A 24,407-nucleotide genomic window follows, 5' to 3' on the forward strand; every position below is an offset into this window, starting at 1 on the left:
CCCCTGACTACTGTTGACTTTTTGTTGTACATATTGCTAGACTTTTATGTACAAGTTTAAACATTTTATTACTGTCAATTTATTTCAGTTTTCATTTATTTGATTACAAGTGACCTTTTACCTTTCATGTTTTTTAATTTCATATTTGTTTATACTGTATGAATTGTTCACATAGACTTCATTCTTAACCTTGTGGAGTAGCACTTATTGTAAATTTAAAATGAGCATGGAATGTAGTGAATAGATTATTATTCTATTTTGTGGTGAGAAGGCCTTGGTCTAGTATTGAGTAGCAAGAAGAATCAGAAGGTTTGCAACTTGAAGTGCAAAATTACCTTTGAATTTGTTTATATATCTTCAGTGATTGTCCTGATAAGTTGAAATATTCATGGAATAGAACCCTATGGAATTTCCTTATACTCTGGCACATTCTTTATATTGTTAATTCACTTCTTTTTTAAAAATTTATTTATTTTATTTATTTATTTTTGGCTGTGTTGGGGCTTCATTGTTGCGCGTGGGCTTTCTCTAATTGCAGCGAGCGGGGGCTACTCTTCATTGAGGTACACGGGCTTATCATTGCAGTGGCTTCTCTTGTTGCGGAGCATGAGCTCTAGGCACGTGGGCTTCAGTAGTTGTGGCTCGCGGGCTCTAGAGCACAGGCTCAGTAGTTGTGGCGCACAGGCTTAGTTGCTCCGTGGCATGTGGGATCTTCCCGGACCAGGGCTTGAACCCGTGTCCCCTGAATTGACAGGCAGATTCTTAACCACTGCACCACTAGGGAAGACCTGTTCATTCACTTTTCAGGATAATTCTGGACATTAAACAGATGTCTATTTTTCATCATTGGCTTAATCCAACTGGATATATTCTTAATGCCTGAGTTTATACTACATGATAAAGAGTGATGTCTTTTTTTGGTTGTGTTTAATAAAATTTAATATCATGAATCATGCACTCTTTGTAAAAAGTTCAGTTATCACAAAGCTATAGAATGTGTATAGAATAAAAAGTGAAAGTTCCTTTTTCCCTACCCAACTACCCAACTCCTACCCAACTCCTTTCCTCAGACCTTTTGCTATGCGTTTATCTTTATATATATGTGAATGTATAGAACACACTTACATAAAAAAATTTAATATTAAAAATTTCATTAAATGTTTCATTTTGAAATATGTCCAAGTAGAAAGGTTGCAGAAATTGTACAAAGAATTCCTATGTACCCCTCTCTCAGCTTCCCTGGTTGTTAACCTCATGCGTAACCACAGCAGTAATGATCAAAACTAGGAAATTAGCAGATACAATACTGTTAGCTCTGCTACACACATAATTCAAATTTCATTAATAGTCCCACTTACATTGTTTTTTTTTTTTTGGTCTGGTCGCACCACCTGGCATGCGGGACCTTAGTTCCCCGACCAGGGATCAAACCCGCGCCCCCTGCAGTGGAAGCGTAGAGTCTTAACCACTGGACCGCCAGGGAAGTCCCCACTTATGTTCTTTTATGGATCAAGGGACCCATACAGAATCTACACTTATTGTTACCTTTCCCTAGTCTCCTTTATTTTGGGACAGATACGTTCTCTTTTTGTCTGTCATGATCTCTATATTTAGTTCACTCTCTTGTAGAGTGTCTTTCTTCATGATTAAATTCAGGTTATTCCTGTATTTTGTCAGGAATCCATACAAGTGATGCTGTGCCCTCTCAGTGCATCCTGTAGGATGACACATGCTGTTGTTCTCTGCTTACTTGTTTTGACTTTTCCATCAGTCATACATGGTACACCACTGCTTAGAATGCCAACTTTTTGCCTCTGTGCGTCTAATTATATTCATTTTTCAGGACCTACCTTTTCTTGTGGTTTTCTCTATTTGCTCCAGTTCATCTGCTTTCTCACTTTTCTGCAATCCTTTTTGCCTTAAGGCCGAGGTTATCATCTGGCTGTGACCTTCAACCACTGTGGCTCCCAGGACACCTCTCTGATTACTCCCTTGTGGTATTGGGACTTATTATACCCATTTATGCTGTCCACACATGCTCCCAATAATAACCATGGCTTCAATAGTATCAAAGTTTAGCACCTAATTTTATTTATGGAAAGTTAATTTTATCTTCTACTTAGATAGTAATATTATATTAATATTATAACAGATATATTGACAAATATTATAAACCAATATTATAATAGTATATTGCTTTTCTAATGTACACTGTTAATCTTTAGATCTTCAGTAGTTTGAGGGGCAGAGGTCAGGGGAAGGTTGGGTACAACAATATTTGCTGAGTAATTTTATTTATTTAATTTTTAACATCTTACTGGAATATAATTGTTTTACAATGGTGTGTTAGTTTCTGCTTTATAACAAAGTGAATCAGTTATACATATACATATGTCCCTATTTCTCTTCCCTCTTGCATATCCCTCCCTCCCACCCTCTGTATCCCACCCCTCTAGGTGGTCACAAAGAGTCGAGCTGATCTCCCTGTGCTATGCGGCTGCTTCCCACTAGCTATCTATTTTACATTTGGTAGTGTATATATGTCCATGCCACTCTCTTACTTTGTCACAGTGTACCCTTCCCCCTCCCCATATCCTCAAGTCTATTCTCTAGTAGGTCTGCATCTTTATTCCCATCTTGCCCCTAGGTTCTTCATGACCACTTTTTTTTTTTTTTAGATTCCATATATATGTGTTAGCATATGGTATTTGTTTTTCTCTTTCTGACTTACTTCACTCTGTATGACAGTCTCTAGGTCCATCTACCTCACTACAAATAACTCAGTTTCATTCCTTTTTATGGCTGAATAATATTCCATTGTATATATGTGCCACATCTTCTTTATCCATTCATCTGTTGATGGACACTTTGGTTGCTTCCATGTCCTGTCTATTTTAAATAGAGCTGCAATGAACATTTTGGTACATGACTCTTTTTGAATTATGCTTTTCTCAGGGTATATGCCCAGTAGTGGGATTGCTGGGTTGTATGGTAGTTCTATTTTTAGTTTTTCAAGGAACATCCATACTGTTCTCCATAGTGTCTGTATCAATTTATATTCCCACCAACAGTGCAAGAGGGTTCCCTTTTCTCCACACCCTCTCCAGCATTTATTGTTTCTAGATTTTTTGATGATGGCCATTCTGACTGGTGTGAGATGATACCTTATTGTAGTTTTGATTTGCATTTCTCTAATGATTAATGATGTTGAGCATTGTTTCATGTATCTGTTAGCAATCTGTATATCTTCTTTGGAGAAATGTCTATTTAGGTCTTCTGCCCATTTTTGGATTGGGTTGTTTGTTTTTTTAATGTTGAGCTGCATGAGCTGCTTGTAAATTTTGGAGATTAATCCTTTGTCAGTTGCTTCATTTGCAAATATTTTCTCCAATTCTGAAGGTTGTCTTTTTTCCTTGTTTATGGTTTCCTTTGCTGTGCAAAAGCTTTTAAGTTCATTAGGTCCCATTTATTCATTTTTTGTTTTTATTTCTATTTCTCTAGGAGGTGGGTCAAAAAGGATCTTGCTGTGATTTATGTCACAGAGTGTTCTGCCTATGTTTTCCTCTAAGAGTTTGATGCTGTCTGGCCTTACATTTAGGTCTTTAATCCATTTTGAGTTTATTTTTGTGTATGGTGTTAGGGAGTGTTCTAATTTCATTCTTTTACATGTAGCTGTCCAGTTTTCCCAGCTCCACTTATTGAAGAGGCTGTCTTTTCTCCAGTGTATATTCTGGCCTCCTTTATCAAAGATAAGGTGACCATATGTGCATGGGTTTATCTCCGGGCTTTATATCCTGTTCCATTGATCGGTATTTCTGTTTCTGTGTCAGTACCATACTGTCTTGATTACTGTAGCTTTATAGTATAGTCTGAAGTCAGGGAGTCTGATTCCTCCAGCTTTGTTTTTCTTTCTCAAGATTGCTTTGGCTATTCGGGGTCTTTTGTGTTTCCATACAAACTGTGAAATTATTTTTTCTAGTTCTGTGAAAAATTCCATTGGTAGTTTGATAGGGATTGCACTGAATCTGTAGATTGCTTTGGGTAGTAGAGTCATTTTCACAATGTTGATTCTTCCAATCCAAGAACATGGTATATCTCTCCATCTGTTTGTATCATCTTTAATTTCTTTCATTAGTGCCTTACAGTTTTCTTCATACAGGTCTTTTGTCTCCTTAGGTAGGTTTATTCCTAGGTATTTTATTCTTTTTGTTGCAGTGGTAAATGGGAGTGTTTTCTTAATTTCACTTCCAGATTTTTCATCATTAGTGTATAGGAATGCAAGAGATTTCTATGCATTAATTTTGTATCCTGCTACGTTACCAAATTCATTGATTAGCTCTAGTAGTTTTCTGGTAGCATCTTTAGGATTCTGTATGTATAGTATCATGTCATCTGCAAACAGTGACAGCTTTACTTCTTCTTTTCCAATTTGGATTCCTTTTATTTCTTTTTCTTCTCTGATTGCTGTGGCTAAAACTTCCAAAACTATGTTGAATAATAGTGGTGAGAGTGGGCAACCTTGTCTTGTTCCTGATCTTAGTGGAAGTAGTTTCAGTTTTTCACCATTGAGGACAATGTTGGCTGTGGGTTTGTCATATATGGCCTTTATTATGTTGAGGAAAGTTCCATCTATGTCTACTTTCTGTAGGGTTTTTACTATAAATGGGTGTTGAATTTTGTCGAAAGCTTTCTCTGCATCTATTGAGATGATCATATGGTTTTTCTCCTTCAGTTTGTTAATATGGTGTATCACGTTGATTGATTTGCATATATTGAAGAATCCTTGCATTCCTGGGATAAACCCCACTTGATCATAGTGTGTGATCCTTTTAGTGTGCCGTTGGATTCTGTTTGCTAGTAGTTGAGGATTTTTGCATCTATGTTCATCAGTGATATTGGCCTGTGGTTTTCTTTCTTTGTGACATCTTTGTCTGGTTTTGGTATCAGAGTGATGGTGGCCTCGTAGAATGAGTTTGGGAGTGTTCCTCCCTCTGCTATATTTTGGAAGAGTTTGAGAAGGATAGGTGTTAGCTCTTCTCTAAATGTTTGATAGAATTCACCTGTGAAGCCATCTGGTCCTGGGCTTTTGTTTGTTGGAAGCTATTTTATCACAGTTTCAATTTCAGTGCTTGTGATTGGTCTGTTCATATTTTCTATTTCTTCCTGATTCAGTCTTGGCAGGTTGTGCATTTCTAAGAATTTGTCCATTTCTTCCAGGTTGTCCATTTTATTGGCATACAGTTGCTTGTAGTAATTTCTCATGATCCTTTGCAGTGTTAGTTGTTACTTTTCCTTTTTCATTTCTAATTCTATTGATTTGAGTCTTCTGCCTTTTTTTCTTGATAACTCTGGCCAATGGTTTATCGATTTTGTGTATCCTCTCAAAGAACCAGCTTTTTTTTTTTTTTTTTTTTTTTTTTGTGGTATGCAGGCCTCTCACTGTTGTGGCCTCCCCCGTTGCGGAGCACAGGCTCCGGACGCGCAGGCTCCGGACGTGCAGGCTCAGCGGCCATGGCTCACGGGCCCAGCCGCTCCGCGGCATATGGGATCCTCCCAGACCGGGGCACGAACCCGTATCCCCTGCATCGGCAGGCAGACTCTCAACCACTTGCGCCACCAGGGAGGCCCTCAAAGAACCAGCTTTTAGTTTTATTGATCTTTGCTATCGTTTCCTTTATCTCTTTTTCATTTATTTCTGATCTGGTATTTATGATTTCTTTCCTTCTGCTAACTTTGGGTTGTTTTTGGTTCTTCTTTCTCCAATTGCTTTAGGTGTAAGGTTTGGTTGTTTATTTGAGATGTTTCTTGTTTCTTAAGGTAGGATTGTATTGCTATAAACTTCTCTCTTAGAACTGCTTTTGCTGCATCCCATAGGTTTTGGGTTGTCGTGTTTTCATTGTCATTTGTTTCTAGGTATTTTTTTAAAATTTTTATTTATTTATTTATGGCTGTGTTGGGTCTTCGTTTCCATGCGAGGGCTTTCTCCAGTCGCGGCAACTGGGGGCCACTCCTCCTCGCGGTGTGCGGGCCTCTCACCATCGCGGCCTCTCTTGTTGTGGAGCACATGCTCCAGACGCGCAGGCTCAGTAATTGTGGCTCACGGGGCTAGTTGCTCTGCGGCATGTGGGATCCTCCCAGACCAGGGCTCGAACCCGTGTCTCCTGCACCAGCAGGCAGACTCCCAACCACTGCACCACCAGGGAAGCCCTGTTTCTAGGTATTTTTTGATTTCCTCTTTGATGTCTTCCGTGATCTCTTGGTTATTAATTAGTGTGTTGTTTAGCCTCCATGTGTTTGTATTTCTTACAGATTTTTTCCTGTAATTGATATCTAGTCTCATAGCGCTGTGATCAGAAAAGATACTTGATCTGATTTCAATTTTCTTAAATTTACCAAGGCTTGATTTGTGACCCAAGATACGATTTATCCTGGAGAATGTTTCATGAGCACTTGAGAAGAATGTGTATTCTGTTGTTTTTGGATGGAATGTCCTATAAATATCAATTAAGTCCATCTTGTTTAATGTATCATTTAAAGCTTGTGTTTCTTTATTCATTTTCATTTTGGATGATCTGTCCATTGGTGAAAGTGGGCTGTTAAAGCCCCCTACCATGGTTGTGTTACTGTCAATTTCCCCTTTTATGGCTGTTAGTATTTGCCTTATGTATTGAGGTTCTCCTATGTTGGGTGCATAAACATTTACAATTGTTGTATCTTCTTCTTGGCTTGATACCTTGATCATTATGTAGTGTCCTTCTTTGTCTCTTGTAATAGTCTTTGTTTTAAAGTCTATTTTGTCTGATATGAGAATTGCTACTCCACCTTTCTTTTTTTTTTTTGCGGTACGCAGGCCTCTCACTGTTGTGGCTTCTCCCGTTTCGGAGCACAGGCTCCGGACGCGCAGACTCTGGACGCTCAGGCTCAGCGGCCATGGCTCAGGGGCCCAGCCGCTCCGTGGCAGGTGGGATCTTCCCGGACCGGGGCTCGAGCCCGCGTCCCCTGCATCGGCAGGCGGACTCTCAACCACTGCGCCACCAGGGAAGCCCCTCCACCTTTCTTTTGATTTCCATTTGCATGGAATATCTTTTTCCATACCCTCACTTTCAATCTGTATGTGTCCCTAGGTCTGAAGTGGGTCGCTTGTAGATAGCATATATACAGGTCAGGTCTTGTTTTTGTATCCATTCAGCCAATCTATGTCTTTTGGTTGGAGCATTTAATCCATTTACATTTAAGGTAATTATCGATATGTATGTTCCTATTACCATTTTCTTAATTTTGTTGGGTTTATTATTGTAGGTCTTTTCCTTCTCTTGTGTTTCCTGCCTAGAGAAGTTCCTTTAGCATTTGTTGAAAAGCTGGTTTGGTGGTGCTGAATTCTCTTAGCTTTTGCTTGTCTGTAAAGATTTTAATTTCTCTGTCAAATCTGAATGAGATCCTTGCTGGGTAGAGTAAGCTTGGTTGTAGGTTTTTCTCCTTCATCACTTTAAATATGTCCTCCCACTCCCTTCTGGCTTGCAGAGTTTCTGCTGAAAGATCAGCTGTTAACCTTTTGGGGATTCCCTTATGTGTTTTTTGTTGTTTTTCCCTTGCTGCTTTTAATATGTTTTCTTTGTATTTAATTTTTGATAGTTTGATTAATATGTGTCTTGGCATGTTTCTCCTTGGATTTATCCTGTATGGGACTCTCTGTGCTTCCTGGACTTGATTAACTATTTCCTTTCCCATATTAGGGAAGTTTTCAACTATAATCTCTTCAAATATTTTCTCAGTCCCTATCTTTTTCTCTTCTTTTTCTGGTATCCCTATAATTAGAATGTTAGTGTGATTAAAATTGTCCCAGATGTCTCTGAGACTGTCCTCAATTCTTTGCATTTTTTTTCTTTATTCTGCTCTGCAGTAGTTATTTCCACTATTTTATCTTCCAGGTCACTTATCCGTTCTTGTGCCTCAGTTATTCTGCTATTGATCCCTTCTAGAGAATTTTAAATTTCATTTATTGTGTTGTTCATCATTGTTTGTTTGCTCTTTAGTTCTTCTAGGTCCTTGTTAAACGTTTCTTGTATTTTCTCCATTCTATTTCCAAGATTTTGGACCACCTTTACTATCATTATTTTGAATTCTTTTTCAGGTAGACTGCCTATTTTCTCTTCGCTTGTTAGGTCTGGTGGGCTTTTGCCTTGCTCCTTCATCTGCTGTGTGTTTGTCTTCTCATTTTGCTTAACTTACTGCGTTTGGGTCTCCTTTTCGCAGGCTGCAGGTTCGTAGTTCCCGTTGTTTTTGGTGGCTGCCCCCAGTGGCTATGGTTGGTTCAGTGGGTTGTGTAGGCTTCCTGGTGGAGGGGGCTAGTGCCTGTGTTCTGGTGGATGAGGCTGGATCTTGTCTTTCTGTTGGGCAGGTCCATGTCTGGCGGTCTGTTTTGGGTTGTCTGTGGCCTTATGATTTTAGGTATCCTCTGTGCTAATGGATGGGGTTTTGTTCCTGTCTTGCTAGTTGTTTGGCATAGGGTGTCCAGCACTGTAGCTTGCTGGTCGTTGAGTGAAGCTGGGTCTTGGTGTTGAGATGGAGATCTCTGGGAGATTTTCGCCATTTGATATTACCTGGAGCTGGCAGGTGTCTTGTGGACCAGTGTCCTGAACTTGGCTCTCCCACCTCAGAGGCACAGCCATGACGCCTGGCTGGAGCACCAAGAGCCTGTCCTCCACACAGCTCAGAATAAAAGGGAGAAAAAGAGAAAGAAAGAAAGAAAAAGATAAAATAAAATAAAACAAAGTAAAAGAAAAGAAAATAAAGTTATTAAAATAAAAAAAATTATTAAGAAAAAATTTAAAAAAAAAAACGGACAGAGAGAACCCTAGGACAAATGGTAAAAGCAAAGCTATACAGACAAAATCACACACAGAAGCATACACATACACACTCAGAAAAAGAGAAAAAGGGGAAAAAATATATCATTGCTCCCAAAGTCCACTCCTCAATTTGGGATGGTTCGTTGTCTCTTCAGGTGTTCGACAGATGCAGGGTACATCAAGTTGATTGTGGAGCTTTTATCCGCTGCTTCTGAGGCTGCTGGGAGAGATTTCCCTTTCTCTGCTTTGTCCGCACAGCTCCTGGAGTTCAGCTTTGCTTTTGGCCCCGCCTCTGCCTGTAGGTCGCCTGAGGGCGTCTGTTCTTCGCTCAGACAGGACGGGGTTAAAGGAGCAGCTGATTGGGGGGCTCTGGCTCAGTCAGTCCTGGGGGAGGGAGGGGCACGGAGGCGGGACGAGCCTGTGGTGGCAGAGGCTGGCGTGACTTTGCACCAGCCTGAGGCGCGCCATGCGTTCTCCCAGGGTAAGTTGTCCCTGGATCATGGGACCCTGGCAGTGGCGGGCTGCACAGGCTCCCGGGAGGGGAGGTGTGGAGAGTGACCTGTGCTCGCACACAGGCTTCTTGGTGGCGGCAGCAGCAGCCTTAGCGTCTCATGCCCGTCTCTGGGGTCCGCGCTGTTAGCCGTGGCTCGCGCCCGTCTCTGGAGCTCCTTTAAAAAGCGCTCTGAATCCCCTCTCCTCGAGCACCAGGAAACAAAGAGGGAAGAAAAAGTCTCTTTCCTCTTCGGCAGCTCCAGACTTTTTCCCGGACTCCCTCCCGGCCAGCCGTGGTGCACTAACCCCTTCAGGCTGTGTTCACGCTGCCAACCCCAGTCCTCTCCCTGCGCTCCGACCGAAGCCCGAGCCTCAGCTCCCAGCCCCGCCCGCCCCGGCGGGTGAGCAGACAAGCCTCTTGGGCTAGTGAGTGCTGGGTCGGCCCCGATCCTCTGTGCGGGAATCTCTCCGCTTTGCCCTCTGCACCCCTGTTGCTGTGCTCTCCTCCGCGGCTCTGAAGCTCCCCCCCTCTGCCACCCGCAGTCTCCGCCCGTGAAGGGGCTTCTAGTGTGTGGAAGCCTTTCCTCCTTCACGGCTCCCTCCCACTGGTTCAGGTCCCGTCCCTATCCTTTTGTCTCTGTTTTTTCTTTTTTCTTTTGCCCTACCCAGGGACGTGGGGACTTTCTTGCCTTTTGGGGTGTCTGAGGTCTTCTGCCAGCGTTCAGTAGGTGTTCTGTAGGAGTTGTTGCACATGTAGATGTATTTCTGGTGTATCTGTGGGGAGGAAGGTGATCTCCGTGTCTTACTCTTCCGCCATCTTGAAGCTCTCCTTGGTGAGTAATTTTAAAGTGATTGCTAGAAGAAACTGCATTAAGTTTTCTTGTTCATATATTCTTATCTCTAACATCAGTGTTAAAAGTAATTGTTAGCATAGAAGTGAAAAGTACCCAAAAGTATGACCATAGTTAGTACCTTCAAAGTTGAAAGGAGTATTCAGTAAAATAACCATTGTAACATAGAGATTAATTTATGGTTAAATACAGCAAATGGTAATAGGAATAAGAATGTTCCTGAAGTGAACATTTATAGTCTTAATGACTATACCATTGAATTATTTTAAACTGTAAACCTGTTTTCTTCCTAAGGACTGAAAGAATATCTATAGCAATGAACTTAATGTGTCCTCTGTCTGCTCCTGGGATTTGGCAGGTAGACACAGGCTGCTTTCCACAGTTTGCAAGTGGGAGCCTTGGGCACAGAAGTAATATGATGTCAGAGATCAGCAAATTAGATGCAGAGACGGGGCTGGGACTGGGCTCTTCGGTGGGCGAATTTGCCCACCCTGCCCCATTAGACTGTAAATTCTGGCCAATGAGCGAGGCTTCCTCAGGTGTGGAGACTGAATCTGCTGTTAGTAATCAAGCAGCATGAAGTAAGTTAGAAATACACTTTCTTCTTAAAAAGAACATTTATGCTTTATCACAGCATCATGTAGAATGAAACATGATAAAGCCCTACTGAGCTTGACATCTGTGAGGAAACGAGCATTGCTTTGGATTAGTGCCAGGGCAGAGAAATGACCCTATTATCTCTGTAACGGTAATACTGTGCCTCACAGGGAAACTTACGTCATCAAGAGTGAGTTGTTATTCTCTAGCTGAATCTTTCTACACCAGTTACTAGTGTATTAAATCAGAAGGCATTGGAAAGTTCTTTCAAGGGGTTTGGGAATATAATTCAAAGGTTTCAGTATTCACCTTGACCTGAAACATCATGTAAATCTGTGTTTACACATGTTTATAGATGTGTACACACAGATACATACACACACACAAATTTCACACCCCCATTTCTTTGTACACACCTCTTTCTACATGAAAGACCTCCTTTATTTTCTCTTGTGTTAAGTACTTCTTCATCTCTAAGACCCCTACCATTTGTTCCCTTGTTGGTGGTGAAGACACCTCGATCTTACAGTCAGGTTGTTGCTTCCCTCTGTCTTTCCTAGAAAGGTTTTTCCTCACTGCTACATCATGTTTTTATTTGTTTGCTGATCATCTCTTTCCGTCTTTTTAACTCCCAGTTGAGTGTGTGCTTCTTAAGGCCAGGAACTGCCTTTTTCACTTCATAGTCTAGCCTCTTGCATGATGTCTGCATATACTGGGTACACAGTGACTATTAAATGAATAAGTATATATTATACATAGTACATATTATACATATATATTGATATTATAAATATATATAATTTATACACTCTGCTGTATTTTCAAAATATGTTTCAGAAGACTTGTAAGCAATACAACAAATTAGAAGGGAATTGGAAGGAAAAAAAGGAAGAGAATGGGAAATAAAAGGGGCCAAGCATGAGCTAATTCATGCCATGACTCTGTCAGTTTCTCTGTAATATGAATATAAGTGCATTTGCAATTACCAAGGAAGCATATCTGTGGAACTTACAATATATATTTAAAAATCTATCTTCTCTGATTTTTGAGCAAAAAATTACATCTTTTTTATTTTGTCCTTGGAAAGCTCTCTCTTTAAAGCCACACATTTTTTTCAGCGTCTCTGATGCTGAAGGGTTTCTCTATGGGATGCTCATTAGTGCTAAGATTAGAATGTAATCAGCATGTGGTAAAATGGAGTGGCTCAGTGAGCCCCACTGCTGTGAAAACAGGAATCCGTACTATGACTGCACAGAGGCCCTTCAGCTCCTGAAGTTTCATGCTGTAACTCCTTTTACCTGCTCTCTTTCATAAAACATTATACATGATGTAGGAATGACTATTTGATAATAAGCTGCTCTTGGAATAAATATCTTTTAAGTTAACAAAACAAAAATGTACCTGGGAATTATAGCTTGCTTCCTAGGTGACCTGTTTGCCAAGTTTAAATAAATACATATATTAAAATGCTGCTCTGAACATAGGGGTGCATGTATTTTTTCAAATTAGTCTTTTCATTTTCTTCGAATATATACCCAGGAATGGAATTGCTGGATTATATGGTAGTTCTGTTTTTAGTTTTTAGAGGAACCTCTGTACTGTTCTCCATAGTGGCTGTATCAATTTACATTCCCACCAACAGTGTACGAGGGTTCCCTTTTCTCCACATCCTCACCAGCATTTGTTATTTGTAGACTTTTATTTAAAATTTTTTAACTGAATGAAAGTTACTTTAAATTCTATAGTGCTTTACACATTTCAAAAGTTTCACACACACGATTTCATATAATCCCATAATACCCCGTTTTCCCCTTCCCCCGTATTGCCCCTCTCCCCACTGATAACCACTAGTTTGTCCTCTATCGGTGAGTCTGCTTCTTCTTTTTTTTTTTTCTTTTTTTTTTTTCTTTTTGCGGCATGTGGGCCTCTCACTGCTGTGGCCTCTCCCGTTGCGGAGCACAGGCTCCGGATGCGCAGGCCCAGCGGCCATGGCTCACGGGCCCAGCCGCTCCGCGGCATATGGGATCCTCCCAGACCGGGGCACGAACCCGTATCCCCTGCATTGGCAGGCGGACTCTCAACCACTGCGCCACCAGGGAGGCCCTCTGCTTCTTCTTTTTTTAATCCACTAGTTTATTGTATTTTTTAGATTCTCTATATAAGTGATATCCTACAGTATTTGCTTTTCTCTGTCTGACTTATTTCACTTAGCACAGTGCCCTCCAAGTCTATCCATATTGCTACAAATGGCAAAATTCCATTATTTTTTATGGCTGAGTAGTATTCCATTGTATATATATACCATAGTATTTTTTATCAGTTCATCTGTTGATGAAGTCTTAGGTTGCTTCCATCTCTTGGCAATTATAAATAATTCTGCTATGAACATCGGGGTGCATGTATCTCTTCTGTCTTTTCAAATTAGTGTTTTTGTTTGTTTGGGTTTTTTTGGATATAGACCCAGGAGTGGAATTGTTGGGTCATATGGTAACTCTATTTTTAGTTTTTGAGAACCCTCCCTACTGTTTTCCATAGTGGCTGCACCAGTTTCCATTCCCACCAACAGTGTAGGAGGGTTCTCTTCTCTCCACACCCTCTCCAGCGTTTGTTATTTGTGTTCTTTTTGATGATAGCCATTCTGTCAGGTGCGTGGTGATATCTCATTGTGGTTTTGACTTGCATATCCCTGATGTTAGCAGTGTTGGGCATCTTTTCATGTGCCTGTTGCCCATCTGTATATCTTCTTTGGAAAAATGTCTATTCAGGTCTTCTGCCCATTTTTTAATCAGTTTTTTTGTTGTTGTTATTGAGTTGTATGAGCTGTTTATATATTTTGGATATTAACCCCTTATTGGTCATATTATTTGCAAATATTTTCTTCCATTTAGTAAATTTTCTTTTCATTATGTCAGTGGTTTCCTCTGCTGTGCAAAAGCTTTTAATTTAATTAGGTCTCATCTGTTTATTTTTGCTTTTGTTTTTTTTGCCTGAGGAGACAGATCCAGGAAAATATTCTGATTTATGTCAAAGAGTGTTTGGCTTATGTTCTCTTCTGGAAGTTTTATGGTTTCCAGTCTTACGTTTAGGTCTTTAATCCATAAAATTGTACTTTTATTTTCCTCCTCTCAGGATTAAATTTATGCAAAGCTAAGGAGTGATTTTTGGGGTTCGTTTAAATATAAGACTCTTCTTGAATCTTGTTCTTGGCATGCTTTTTTTTTTTGGTGGAGGACTAAGCTTTGTTTGCCATGTTGTCCCTTAATTAATTATTAAAGTAATGAGGTCTTATTATTCTGGGTAATTTATTGAATACAATGAAACAGTCACTCACTGACAGTTTTTCAAAGGAGGTGGGCCAAATGCCAACCCATTTCTTTTGGTGCGCCAGCCCTTAGAGTGATGTGTTCCAGGGATTTGCTAATTACCAGCTGGCAACTGATTTACAACACAAGGCAGGAACGACAAGCCTCCTGAATGGTGGCCACTGACTCACAAGAAAGGCGGAGTGCGTACTGGCTTCAAGCCTTGTCTTTTAGTGTGCAGATCTTGCTGCTTGGAGAAAGAAGACTTGATGATGGCAAAGAGCATGCGTGCTACCTTTGGCATGCTTACCAGAGGTTATCAGCGTTGTTCTTGACCATCACTTTGGTTTAGCAGCTGAGAACTGCTAAGTAAAATGTGTTATTCCAGTTGAATATGTCTGTCTTCCTATTTGTCAGTTCCTTTGTCCATCCATCCATATATCCATTGGTCCATCCATCCATCCATCTAATACTGGATTTCAGCCATCAGTGAATGGGCTGGAATTAACCTCTGAATGCACTGTTTAGAATTGAGGTTGGGAAACATTTTCTGTAAAGGGACAGATAGTAAATACTTTAGGCTTATAGGCTATGCTCTCTCTTACAACTACTCAGCTCTGCTGTTGAAGGGCCAGAACAGCCACAGATAATATGTAAATGAATGGATGAGGTTGTATGCCAATAAAACATTGTTTACAAAACTTGACTTGCCCACTCCTGGTTTAGATAGTTGGAAGTATCTGACATAGTTTTTGTGCTACACAAAAAAACTTAAAAAAATAATGCTTTTAATGCTTATAGTTTTCTTGAGGTTAGACTGTGCATTTTTGTTTTTGTTGTTGTTCTTTTTCCACTGGACCACCAGGGAAGTCCCTTATATGTTTTCTAACAGCTATGTGTCAGGTTTCTTGGCTTAATTGTCATCTGTGTTTAGGTTTACCCACAAAAGTAGTTTTATAGGTTTTACCATTTTGTTACTTAATTAATTTTATTTTATTTAAATATATACATGACTTAAAGCTTATTCATCTCTCTCTGGCACTGGTTATAGAAAGGTCATTGGATTGGAAATACACAAAAATACAAGGAATAAAATTTTCTACCATATCACTGATAACAGCACCATTAAACGTGATAGTTTTTACTTACAGATATGATTAAAAAAACTATACTTTTGATATAAAAACATGACCAAGATATATTGCTAAGTGGAAAAAGGAGATTATAGAAGGGTTCTAAATAATGTGTGCAGCGTGATTATATTTGTGGAAAGAAAACAAGATTTACATATGTCTATGTTTGAACTGCACAGGTCCATTATACCCAAATTTTTTTCGATAGTAAATACTATGGTACTATAAGAACCCCTTTTATTAACGTCTTATGTTAGTATGGTACACTTGTTACAGTTAATGAACCAGTGTTGTTACATTATTATTGTCTAATGCCCAAGATTATTAAGATTTTCTTAGTTTTTCCCTGAAGTCCTTTTTCTGTTCCAAGATAGCTGATTCGATGGTAGTTTTTCATCTGTGTAGTAATGTCATATAATAAATGCTATTTCTTTTAAAAATAACTTATGGAATTTGGGGGAAGAATAAACACAATAAAACTTTGCCACAATGAGGTTCTTATATTCTGTTATGCACAAATGTCACGTGAAAAAATAATTAACCTTGCATTTTTTTCCTTGTTTTGTATTCAGTGGAACAGGTTCCCATAGAACCATACAACATCCCCCTGTCCCAGGCCGAAGTCATCCAAGAAGGGAGTGATGTCACTCTAGTTGCCTGGGGCACTCAGGTCAGTAACCGTTATAGCAACTGGTAATGTCCATCTTGTGTTTGGAAACCCTCATTTTTAATTCTAATTCTATGAAGCATAGAAAATGTCTTCCTTATATCTCGAATTTAAGTCTTGTTTGATGCTACATCTATGTCTGGTACTGATTTCTGACTGAAGGTGAGATGCCTTTTCAGTCGTATTAAAATTTACATGCATATGGTGAACCATTAAAAATATGTTGAGAGTTTACAAAAACGTATTAAGGACACATTCTTTTGAAGCACACATTACATATCCTCACTACTTGTTGCTGCTTTTGACATACCATCTTCTTTTTTTTTGCCATTATTATTATTTTACTGAATGAAAGATTCTTTACATTCTGTAGTGCTTTTACAGTTTTCAGAAGTTTCACACACATGATTTCATATAATCCCATTATAACCCCTCCTTTTTTTATCCCCCATCCTTTTATTACCCCTCTCCCCTTCCCTTTCCCCACTAGTAACCACTGGTTTGTTCTATGTATCTGTGAGTCTCCTTCCTTTTTGTTTTATTCACTGGTTTGTTGTATTTTTTAGATTCCACATATAAGTGATATCCTACAGTATTTGTCTTTTTCTTTCTGACTTATTTCACTTTGCATAATGCCCTCCAAGTCTATCCATTTTGCTGCAAATGGCAAAGTTTCATTCTTTTTTATGGCTGAGTGGTAGTCCATTGTATATATATACCACATATTCTTTATCCATTCATCTGTTGATGGACATTTAGTTTGCTTCCATACCTTGGCACTTGTAAATAATGCTGCTGTGAACGTTGGGGCGCATGTATCTTTTCCAGTTAGTGTTTTTGTTTCTGTTTTTGGACGTATACCCAGGAGTGGAATTGCTGGGTCATATGGTAGCTCTATTTTTAGTCTTTTACAAAACCTCCATACTGTTTTCCACAGTGGCTGCACCTATTTACACTCCCACCAACAGTGTAGGAGGATTCCTTTTCTCCACATCCTTGCCAACATTTGTTATTTGTGTTCTTTTTGGTGATAGCCGTGCTGACAGGTGTGAGGTAGTATCTCACTGTGGTTTTGATTTGCATTTCCCCAATGATTAATGGTGTTTTTCATCCCCTCTGCTGCCATCTCTCGTGATTACTTTGCTGGCTACATGGACCCGCCAGTGGTCCAGCCTCATTATTCCATACCTTTCTCTTTTCAATTGAACTGATGATCTATTTCAGTTTTCCCCAGAGCTTATTATCATATCACTCTGCTTCCAAACTTTTAAGCTCAGGATTCCTTCTCTAGCCATAGACTTCTATCTCTCCTTCTTTTAAAGAAATGATCAGTTTTTCTTTTTTCTGTGTAAAAGAAATACTTGCTTATTTTAGAAAATTTAATACCACATAATATAAAGAAGATAATGAAAATCATTTGCAATCCTACAACCTCCTACACTCTTCTCCATTTGATTTTTGGCTTGTAGAGTTGTAGTCTTTGCGGTTTCTCACCTCCAGTGGGATAATCATACTGCCTGGAGAGTCACATCCGATGATGGTGCCCACAGTGGTTTTTGCAAAACTTTTCTGCTCTCCTTGAGTTCCTTTTAAAAAGCCCACTCTCAAATCAACTATATTCCAATAAAAATTTTTAAAAAAAGAAAAAAAAGGCTCAGCATGTGTCCCACTCTCAGCATGTGTCCTTGTCTTTCTTTTTAATAGGGAAGTTAGAGCGTATTAGACACTAATTCCCCCATCTCGCTTTTCCTTCACACTTACCACTTCTGCTGCCAATCCTTGCCTCTAGCCCCTTGTCTTCCAAGAAGTGTCTGGTTTTCACAGCTACTTCTCCAAATCTGTTTCAGAATGTATTCCATTTCTTCTTCTCCAGGACTGTGATTCATTAACTGATCCCTCTCTCCTGCATCTTCAGTTGCTCCTTTCCATGTCTCTCTTATTAAAAAAAGTGTGTCCTACCAAATGTAAAATAGATAGCTAGTGGGAAGCAGCTGCTTTGCACAGGGAGATCAGCTCGGTGCTTTGTGACCACCTAGAGGGGTGGGATAGGGAGGGTGGGAGGGAGACACAAGAGGGAGGGGATATGGCAATGTATGTATACATATAGCTGATTCACTTTGTTATACAGCAGAAACTAACACAACATTGTAAAGCAATTATACTCCAATAAAGATGTTAAAAAATAAAGAATAAAATTAAAAAGTGTGTCTCTCTTCTCTATTTTAAAAATACCTTTTCTCTATCCTACTTTCCCCTTAAATAACAGTGTATCCCCCTCCTTTCTTTTATCACTAAACTTAAACAACTATTTTCTACTACCTGTATTTAATTCCTTCACTTCCTTATGTTCTTTTTTTTTCAAACTCATTTACCTTATGAGTTCTGTTCCCAGTAGTTAAAACTATTTCTGCTAACATTGCTAATCTTCTAATTGCTAAATCCAACCCTTACCTCATATTGTTATGGTATGTGACACTGGCTGGCTACTATCTGTATGAAACCTTTCTTTAGCTTCTGGATATATTGTCTTCCGATTTTCTTTCTGTTTCTTTTAACTGTTCTCCTTCTTCTTCTTCTTCTCTCTTCTTCTTCTTCTTCCTCTTCCCCTTCCCCTTCCCCTTCTTCTTCTTCTTCTTCTCCTTCTTCTCCTTCTCCTTCTCCTTCTTCCTCTTCCCCTTCCCCTTCTTCTTCTTCCTCTTCTTCTTCTCCTCCTCCTTCTTCTTCTTCTCCTTCTTCTTCTTCTTTTTTTTTTCTTCTTCTTCTTCTTCTTCTTCTTCTTCTTCTTCTTCTTCTTCTTCCTCCTCTTCTCCTTCTTCCTCTTCATCTTCCTCTTCTTCTTCCTCTTCTTCTTCTTCTTCCTCTTCCCCTTCTTCTTCTTCTCCTTCTTCTTCCTCTTCCTCTTCTTCATTTTCTCCTTCTCCTTCTCTTTCTCCTTCTTCTTCTTCTCCTTCTTCTTCTTCTTCTTCTTCTCCTTCCCCTTCCCCTTCTTCTTGTCCTCCTCCTTCTCCCCCTCCCGCCTCCCCCTCCCTCCCACTCCTTCTCCTTCTCTCTCTTCCTCTTCCTCCTCCTTCTCTCCCTCTTCCTCTTCTTCTTCAGCTCCTCTTCCTCTACTTTCCTCTTAAATGTTGGTCATGTACAGGGTCCCATGATTTTTGCCCTTTACTTCTCCTTCTGTATACTTTTTCTAGAAACTCAACCTACTCCTGTGACTTTATTAACCTTCTATGTGTTGATATCTTTGGAATCAGTATCTCTGGCAATGACTGCTCTCCTTTTCTCAAAGAACCTCTTTCCAGCTGTTTTCTAGACATCTATATTTGATTATTTGGTTGGAATATGGGGTTCAACATGTCTAAAAGAAATTCTTCTTGCAAATCAGTTCCTCTAACTTTAAACACTATCTCTATTAAGGATGTCAGAATTCAACTAACTTTTTTTCTTTAGTCATCCTCTACATATTTCCCTTGTTATTTCAGGTTCATGTGATCCGAGAGGTGGCTTCCATGGCTCATGAGAAGCTTGGAGTGTCTTGTGAGGTCATTGATCTGAGGACTATAATACCTTGGGATGTGGATACAGTTTGCAAGGTATGAATATAGTGTTGATAGTGTCATTTCCTCAAAATCTGGGGCCAAATTTGTTGGCTCTTTGCAAAGAATTGTTATAAGATTGTGAGCTTCATGAGGCTTTTCTACTGATATTAAAACTTTAAAATTTACACCCTGAAAGAAATGTATGAGCTTAATGCTCAGGGAAACAAATCATTTCAGGTATTTTTTCCTCCCATAGTTCTCTGTTTAAAATATTACAACTCTCTGTCCTTCATGCAGCCAGCTCGTGTTGACTTGTGTGAATAATGCACCAGTGGAAATGAGAGTATATCAGGGATGTTGAAATCACCTGTGTTTTTAAACTTCTTATTGGTTATGGTTCAATAAGCTAGGTTGAATATAGCCAGCTAAATAATTTGGCTGAATTCTCACTTGTCCCTTCTCCAAAAGAGATGGAGATGGATTATTTTTAAAAAATACTGTGAATCCCAGTTTCATGTTACATTGTGGGATTCTGGCTGCTCTGATTTACAGTTTTCTATCTAAATTCTCTCTTGAACTTTGGCCTGTTTAGATCGGTCCTTTTCTTACTATTAATAGGATTCACATAGTCCCCTCTCAAGAATATAGTTTAGTTCTCATTTATTTGGCTATAGCTGATACCTTTCATATTAATATCTAGGTAAATTGAAGTGCATCTATTACCAAATTGGTACATAAGGAAATTTAAGTTCTTTTTTGTGTATGCGATGGCCTTATCTACTAAAGTTTAGGTAACATTGTATGTACTTTTTCTTGATCTATTTTTATAGCAAATGAGCCATAAGACCTAGAGTATTACACATTTATTATTTTCAAGAGCTTTGGCATTTTTGTAGCTTTTACAGGCTGTTTCTTAGGTTATTACATAAAAATAATCTGCAGTTACTGCTGCTGTAAAAGTATAGCATAGGGTGTTTTAGGTAAAGATCATTTCATAATTTAGAGGAAGATTTAAGATTTGTTATAGTAAATGTTCTGTAGACTTACTGGATACTGTCTAAACACTTGAGATGGTTACAAATGGTTTCAACAATATTCTAAGTCCTTATGTTTGTAGTTTCCATAATTAAGAGCAGTGTTTTAGGTTGAACTATTTATACCTGCATGAAATAACGCTTTTTGCAGGCATTTTCAAATCAAGTCAGACATTGCATTTCCTTTCAAATAGCCAGATGTTCCAAATTATGGTTAAACTGGGACTGATAGCCTTTGCCCCAGAGCAGGATTCTTGTTTGCACCATGTCTCCCCTACTTGGGGTTCGTATTCATAATGTGAATTGTGCTTTTGCATGAGGATATGATGCTTTGTCATGGTGCAGTGGAGGGTACTGATGTATGGTCAGGACAAGTACTCGTATTTATATACATTATACATTCAAAAAACTTTGTAGCAGCTTATGGTAAAACACAAATATAATAATACTGCAGTTGGTAACCATGAAAGTAAAGTGAGGAGAAGTAGAGGAAGAAGGAAGTGGGAAATTACTTGTATTTATATCAGTCTGTTTCTATGGGCACCCCCTCCCCCCACCCTTTATTAAATCTACTGGTAACATCTTTGTATGATCCTGGAATGTAGACCCTGTTCCTTAGGGCTCTGTATGACTGGAGAAGATGAAAGAGGAGACCAAAAGCCTCTACTGAATGAGAAAGTGATGCAGCAAACCTCTGACTTGTTTGCATCACTAGTTTAGTTTCCTGTTGGGGTGCTTTCATCATGCTATTTTTCTAGCTGATGACCCTCCAATTATGTCAGTGAAAGCCAGTTTGTCATTTCTTGATTACTTTGGGTATATTTGTGCCTCTCTTCATTGTTGATCATGGTACATCTTTGGTTTTCTTTTCATGTATCAAAAGAGAACATTTTTGATACTTGGCATCTTCTAGGAATTTAAGATGATTTTAAGCAAGAGGGCCCTATAACCAAACAGATATTAAAAATGGGATTTTTTGTTTGTTTGTTTAACTATGATTCAGCTTTTCTTTATCTTCTTGAATTCTATAGTATTCAAGATTTATGTTTATTATCTCTTTCAGTTAGTGCTGTGTTTTATCGGTTATTTTTGTCTTATGACAAAATTAGATCCCTCAGCTTTATTCATTACATGTTAAACTCAACATCAAAATGCATCTTTTGGAATACCTAATCATGAAAAGCCTATTAAAGGTAAAAATAGGGCATCCCTGGTGGTGCAGTGGTTGAGAATCTGCCTGCTAATGCAGGGGACACGGGTTTGAGCCCTGGTCTGGGAGGATCCCACATGCTGCGGAGCAACTAGGCCCGTGAGCCACAACTACTGAGCCTGCATGTCTGGAGCCTGTACTCCGCAACAAGAGAGGCCGCAATAGTGAGAGGCCCGTGCACCACAATGAAGAGTGGCCCCGCTTGCCACAACTAGAGAAAGCCCTCGCACAGAAATGAAGACCCAACACAGCATAAATGAATAAATTTACATAAATAAATAAACACCTACTCCCAACATCTTCATAAAAAAAAAAAGGTAAAAATAATTTATTGAACATATGCATTAGCATACTGTGCGTAGTAAAAGGACTGTGGAATATAGTCATACTTTTGCTTAAGTTTTGAAGCATTTTTTGAAAGATATAAGCCTGAACAGTTGCTTGGGGACAGAGAGATTAGCAGTGGTTTTTATTCCAATTATTTTTTTATTGAGGTATAGTTGATTTACAATATTTTATTAGTTGCAGGTATACAACACAGTGATTCAAAATTTTTATTGTTCATATACCATTTAAAGTTATAAAATATTGGCTATATTCCCTGTGCTGTACAATATATCCTTGTGGCTTATTTATTTTATACATAGTAGTTTGTACCTCTTAATCCTTCACCCCTATCTTGCCCTTCCCTCCTTCCCTCTCCCCATTGGTAACCACCAGTTTGTTCTCTATATCTGTGAATCTGTTTCTTTTTTGTTATATTCACTAGTTTGTTGTATTTTTTAGATTCCACATGTAAGTGATACCATACAGTATTTGTCTTTCTCTATCTGATTTATTTCACTAAGCATAATACCATTCATGTCCATATAAACAGCAGGGTTTTTGATCGTTGTTCAGGGGAGCTACAAAATTGGAGACCTGAGTAGGCCTAAAACCCGTAGTCAGTTTATGTACTCAGTTCTGAACCCAATATTAAAGACCTAAGCTAGCTGGAAGCCACTGGAAAGTAGAACAGAAATTCTTGAGTTTTGAGGTGCTTAGGAGACAGAGACCTACCCTGGGGCCTGGGGGCGTGGGCAGGGGCGGAGTGGCTTAAGAACACCAGTGATGAGAGTGGAAAGGCCTGAAATGAGTGGTAAATTGACACTTACCTGCAGCTGCTCTTTACTTGGGGACACCAGTGAGTCTCCACTAGAAGCTGAGAATCCAGGTGTATAGAACCCTTGTTTCATGGGGCTGGAAGCACAGAATTGGAAACTTGAAGGGTCTTAAACACACAGTTGGTCTCTCTCTCTCAAAATATCAATATTTGCCAAATTCTAAAGCTGTGTATGATGGGAGCTAAGCAGAACATATCTGAAAAGCCAAGCCATCACTTGAGGCTGAAGTGACAAAGCCCAATCATACTCTCAGTTGAGAGCTGTGGAGTCAGGTCTTTGATTAGAGGCAAATCAGAAATAGATTACATCTTCCCAAACCCACATGCAGCCTCTACCCCTCTCAGTTCCTTATTGAATTAATGTAATTTACCTTCTGCTCTATCCACCCAGCAGAGCAAGGAGGCATCCTCTCATCATGTGGAACCTCTTATCAATTAGCATTCAGTAAAAAAATTACTAGGTATATAAAGAGACAGGACCATTTGACCAAAAACCAAGAGAAAACAAACCAATGAAAGCAGAAACTCAGGTGATCCAGATATCGGAGTTAGCAGACAAGGACTTTAAGATTATTATGTTTAGGAACAGAGAAAAAAGGGACAAAAGTGGTAAGAAGGTGGAGAATTATTCTAGAGAATTGGAGTGTGTGTGTGTATATCAAACATTGTGGAAGCAAAAATTTTTTTGACAATAAGAACTCAATGGATGTTTTAAAAAACATATTAGCCTTAGTAGATGATATGATTAATGAACTAGAAGGCGAGTTACTATGTCCAAACTGAAGCACAGGGAAGAAAAAAATAGACTAAAACAGAAAAGAGCATGAAAAACATTTGGGATCTGGTCAAAGGATCTGTCCTATATGCAATTTGAATATAGAAGGAGGAGAAAGAAAGAATTGGTCAGAAACAATATCTAAAAATATTTCTCATGAAATTTTCAGAACCAACTCATATATTCAGAATGCTTGTGGACCTCTAAGAAGGATATATTCAAAGAAAACCACACCTACGTACACAATGGAATGGCATCTTAAATTGCCAGAGATGCCAGCCTAGAATTCTATACCCAGAGAAAACATCCTTTTAAAATTAAAGTGAAGTAAATACTCTAGGCAAATAGAAATTGAGAGAATTTACCACCAGTGTATTTTCACTAAAAGAAATACTACAAGGGAATTCTTTAGGCAGAGGGGAAAATGATCCTAGAAGAAAGTCAGGATAGGCTTACATGGAGTTAAAACATTCTGTTGTTCTAGGATTGTTAGTGTAAAATTTGTATGAGATTATAATAAATCAAGGATGCATGTTGTAATCTCTAGAGCGACAACTGAAATAATAGTGAAAGTATATATCTAGCAAGTTAAAAAGGGAACTATAGATTAATAGAAATATTTGGTTAGACCAAAAGAAAGAAAGAAAAATATGTACAAAAAATAGGTGTGTCAATAGAAAACAGATAGTGAGATGACAGATAAAAACCCAGGTATATAAATAATTAGATTGAATACAGATTAATTAAATAATCCTAGTAAAAGCCTAAGATTGTCAGACTTCATTAAAAAAATGATACCGAC

The 24,407-nt window shown here is 38.9% G+C and overlaps 1 protein-coding gene across 7 annotated transcripts in view; it reads left to right on the forward strand.

The window, feature by feature from the left end:
* The window catches only part of BCKDHB (branched chain keto acid dehydrogenase E1 subunit beta), a 292,585-nt gene that overhangs the window by 66,522 nt on the left and 201,656 nt on the right, over positions 1 to 24,407 (forward strand). For all 7 annotated transcript variants that reach the window (XM_060115039.1, XM_060115043.1, XM_060115040.1 and 4 more), the window contains exons 7-8: positions 15,797 to 15,894; positions 19,368 to 19,478. In XM_060115039.1, coding sequence (XP_059971022.1) covers positions 15,797 to 15,894; positions 19,368 to 19,478 — 209 coding nt within the window. The remainder of the gene's footprint in view (positions 1 to 15,796; positions 15,895 to 19,367; positions 19,479 to 24,407) is intronic.

Source organism: Mesoplodon densirostris, chromosome 12 (assembly GCF_025265405.1).
Source record: "Mesoplodon densirostris isolate mMesDen1 chromosome 12, mMesDen1 primary haplotype, whole genome shotgun sequence".
Taxonomy (NCBI): Eukaryota; Metazoa; Chordata; class Mammalia; order Artiodactyla; family Ziphiidae; genus Mesoplodon; species Mesoplodon densirostris.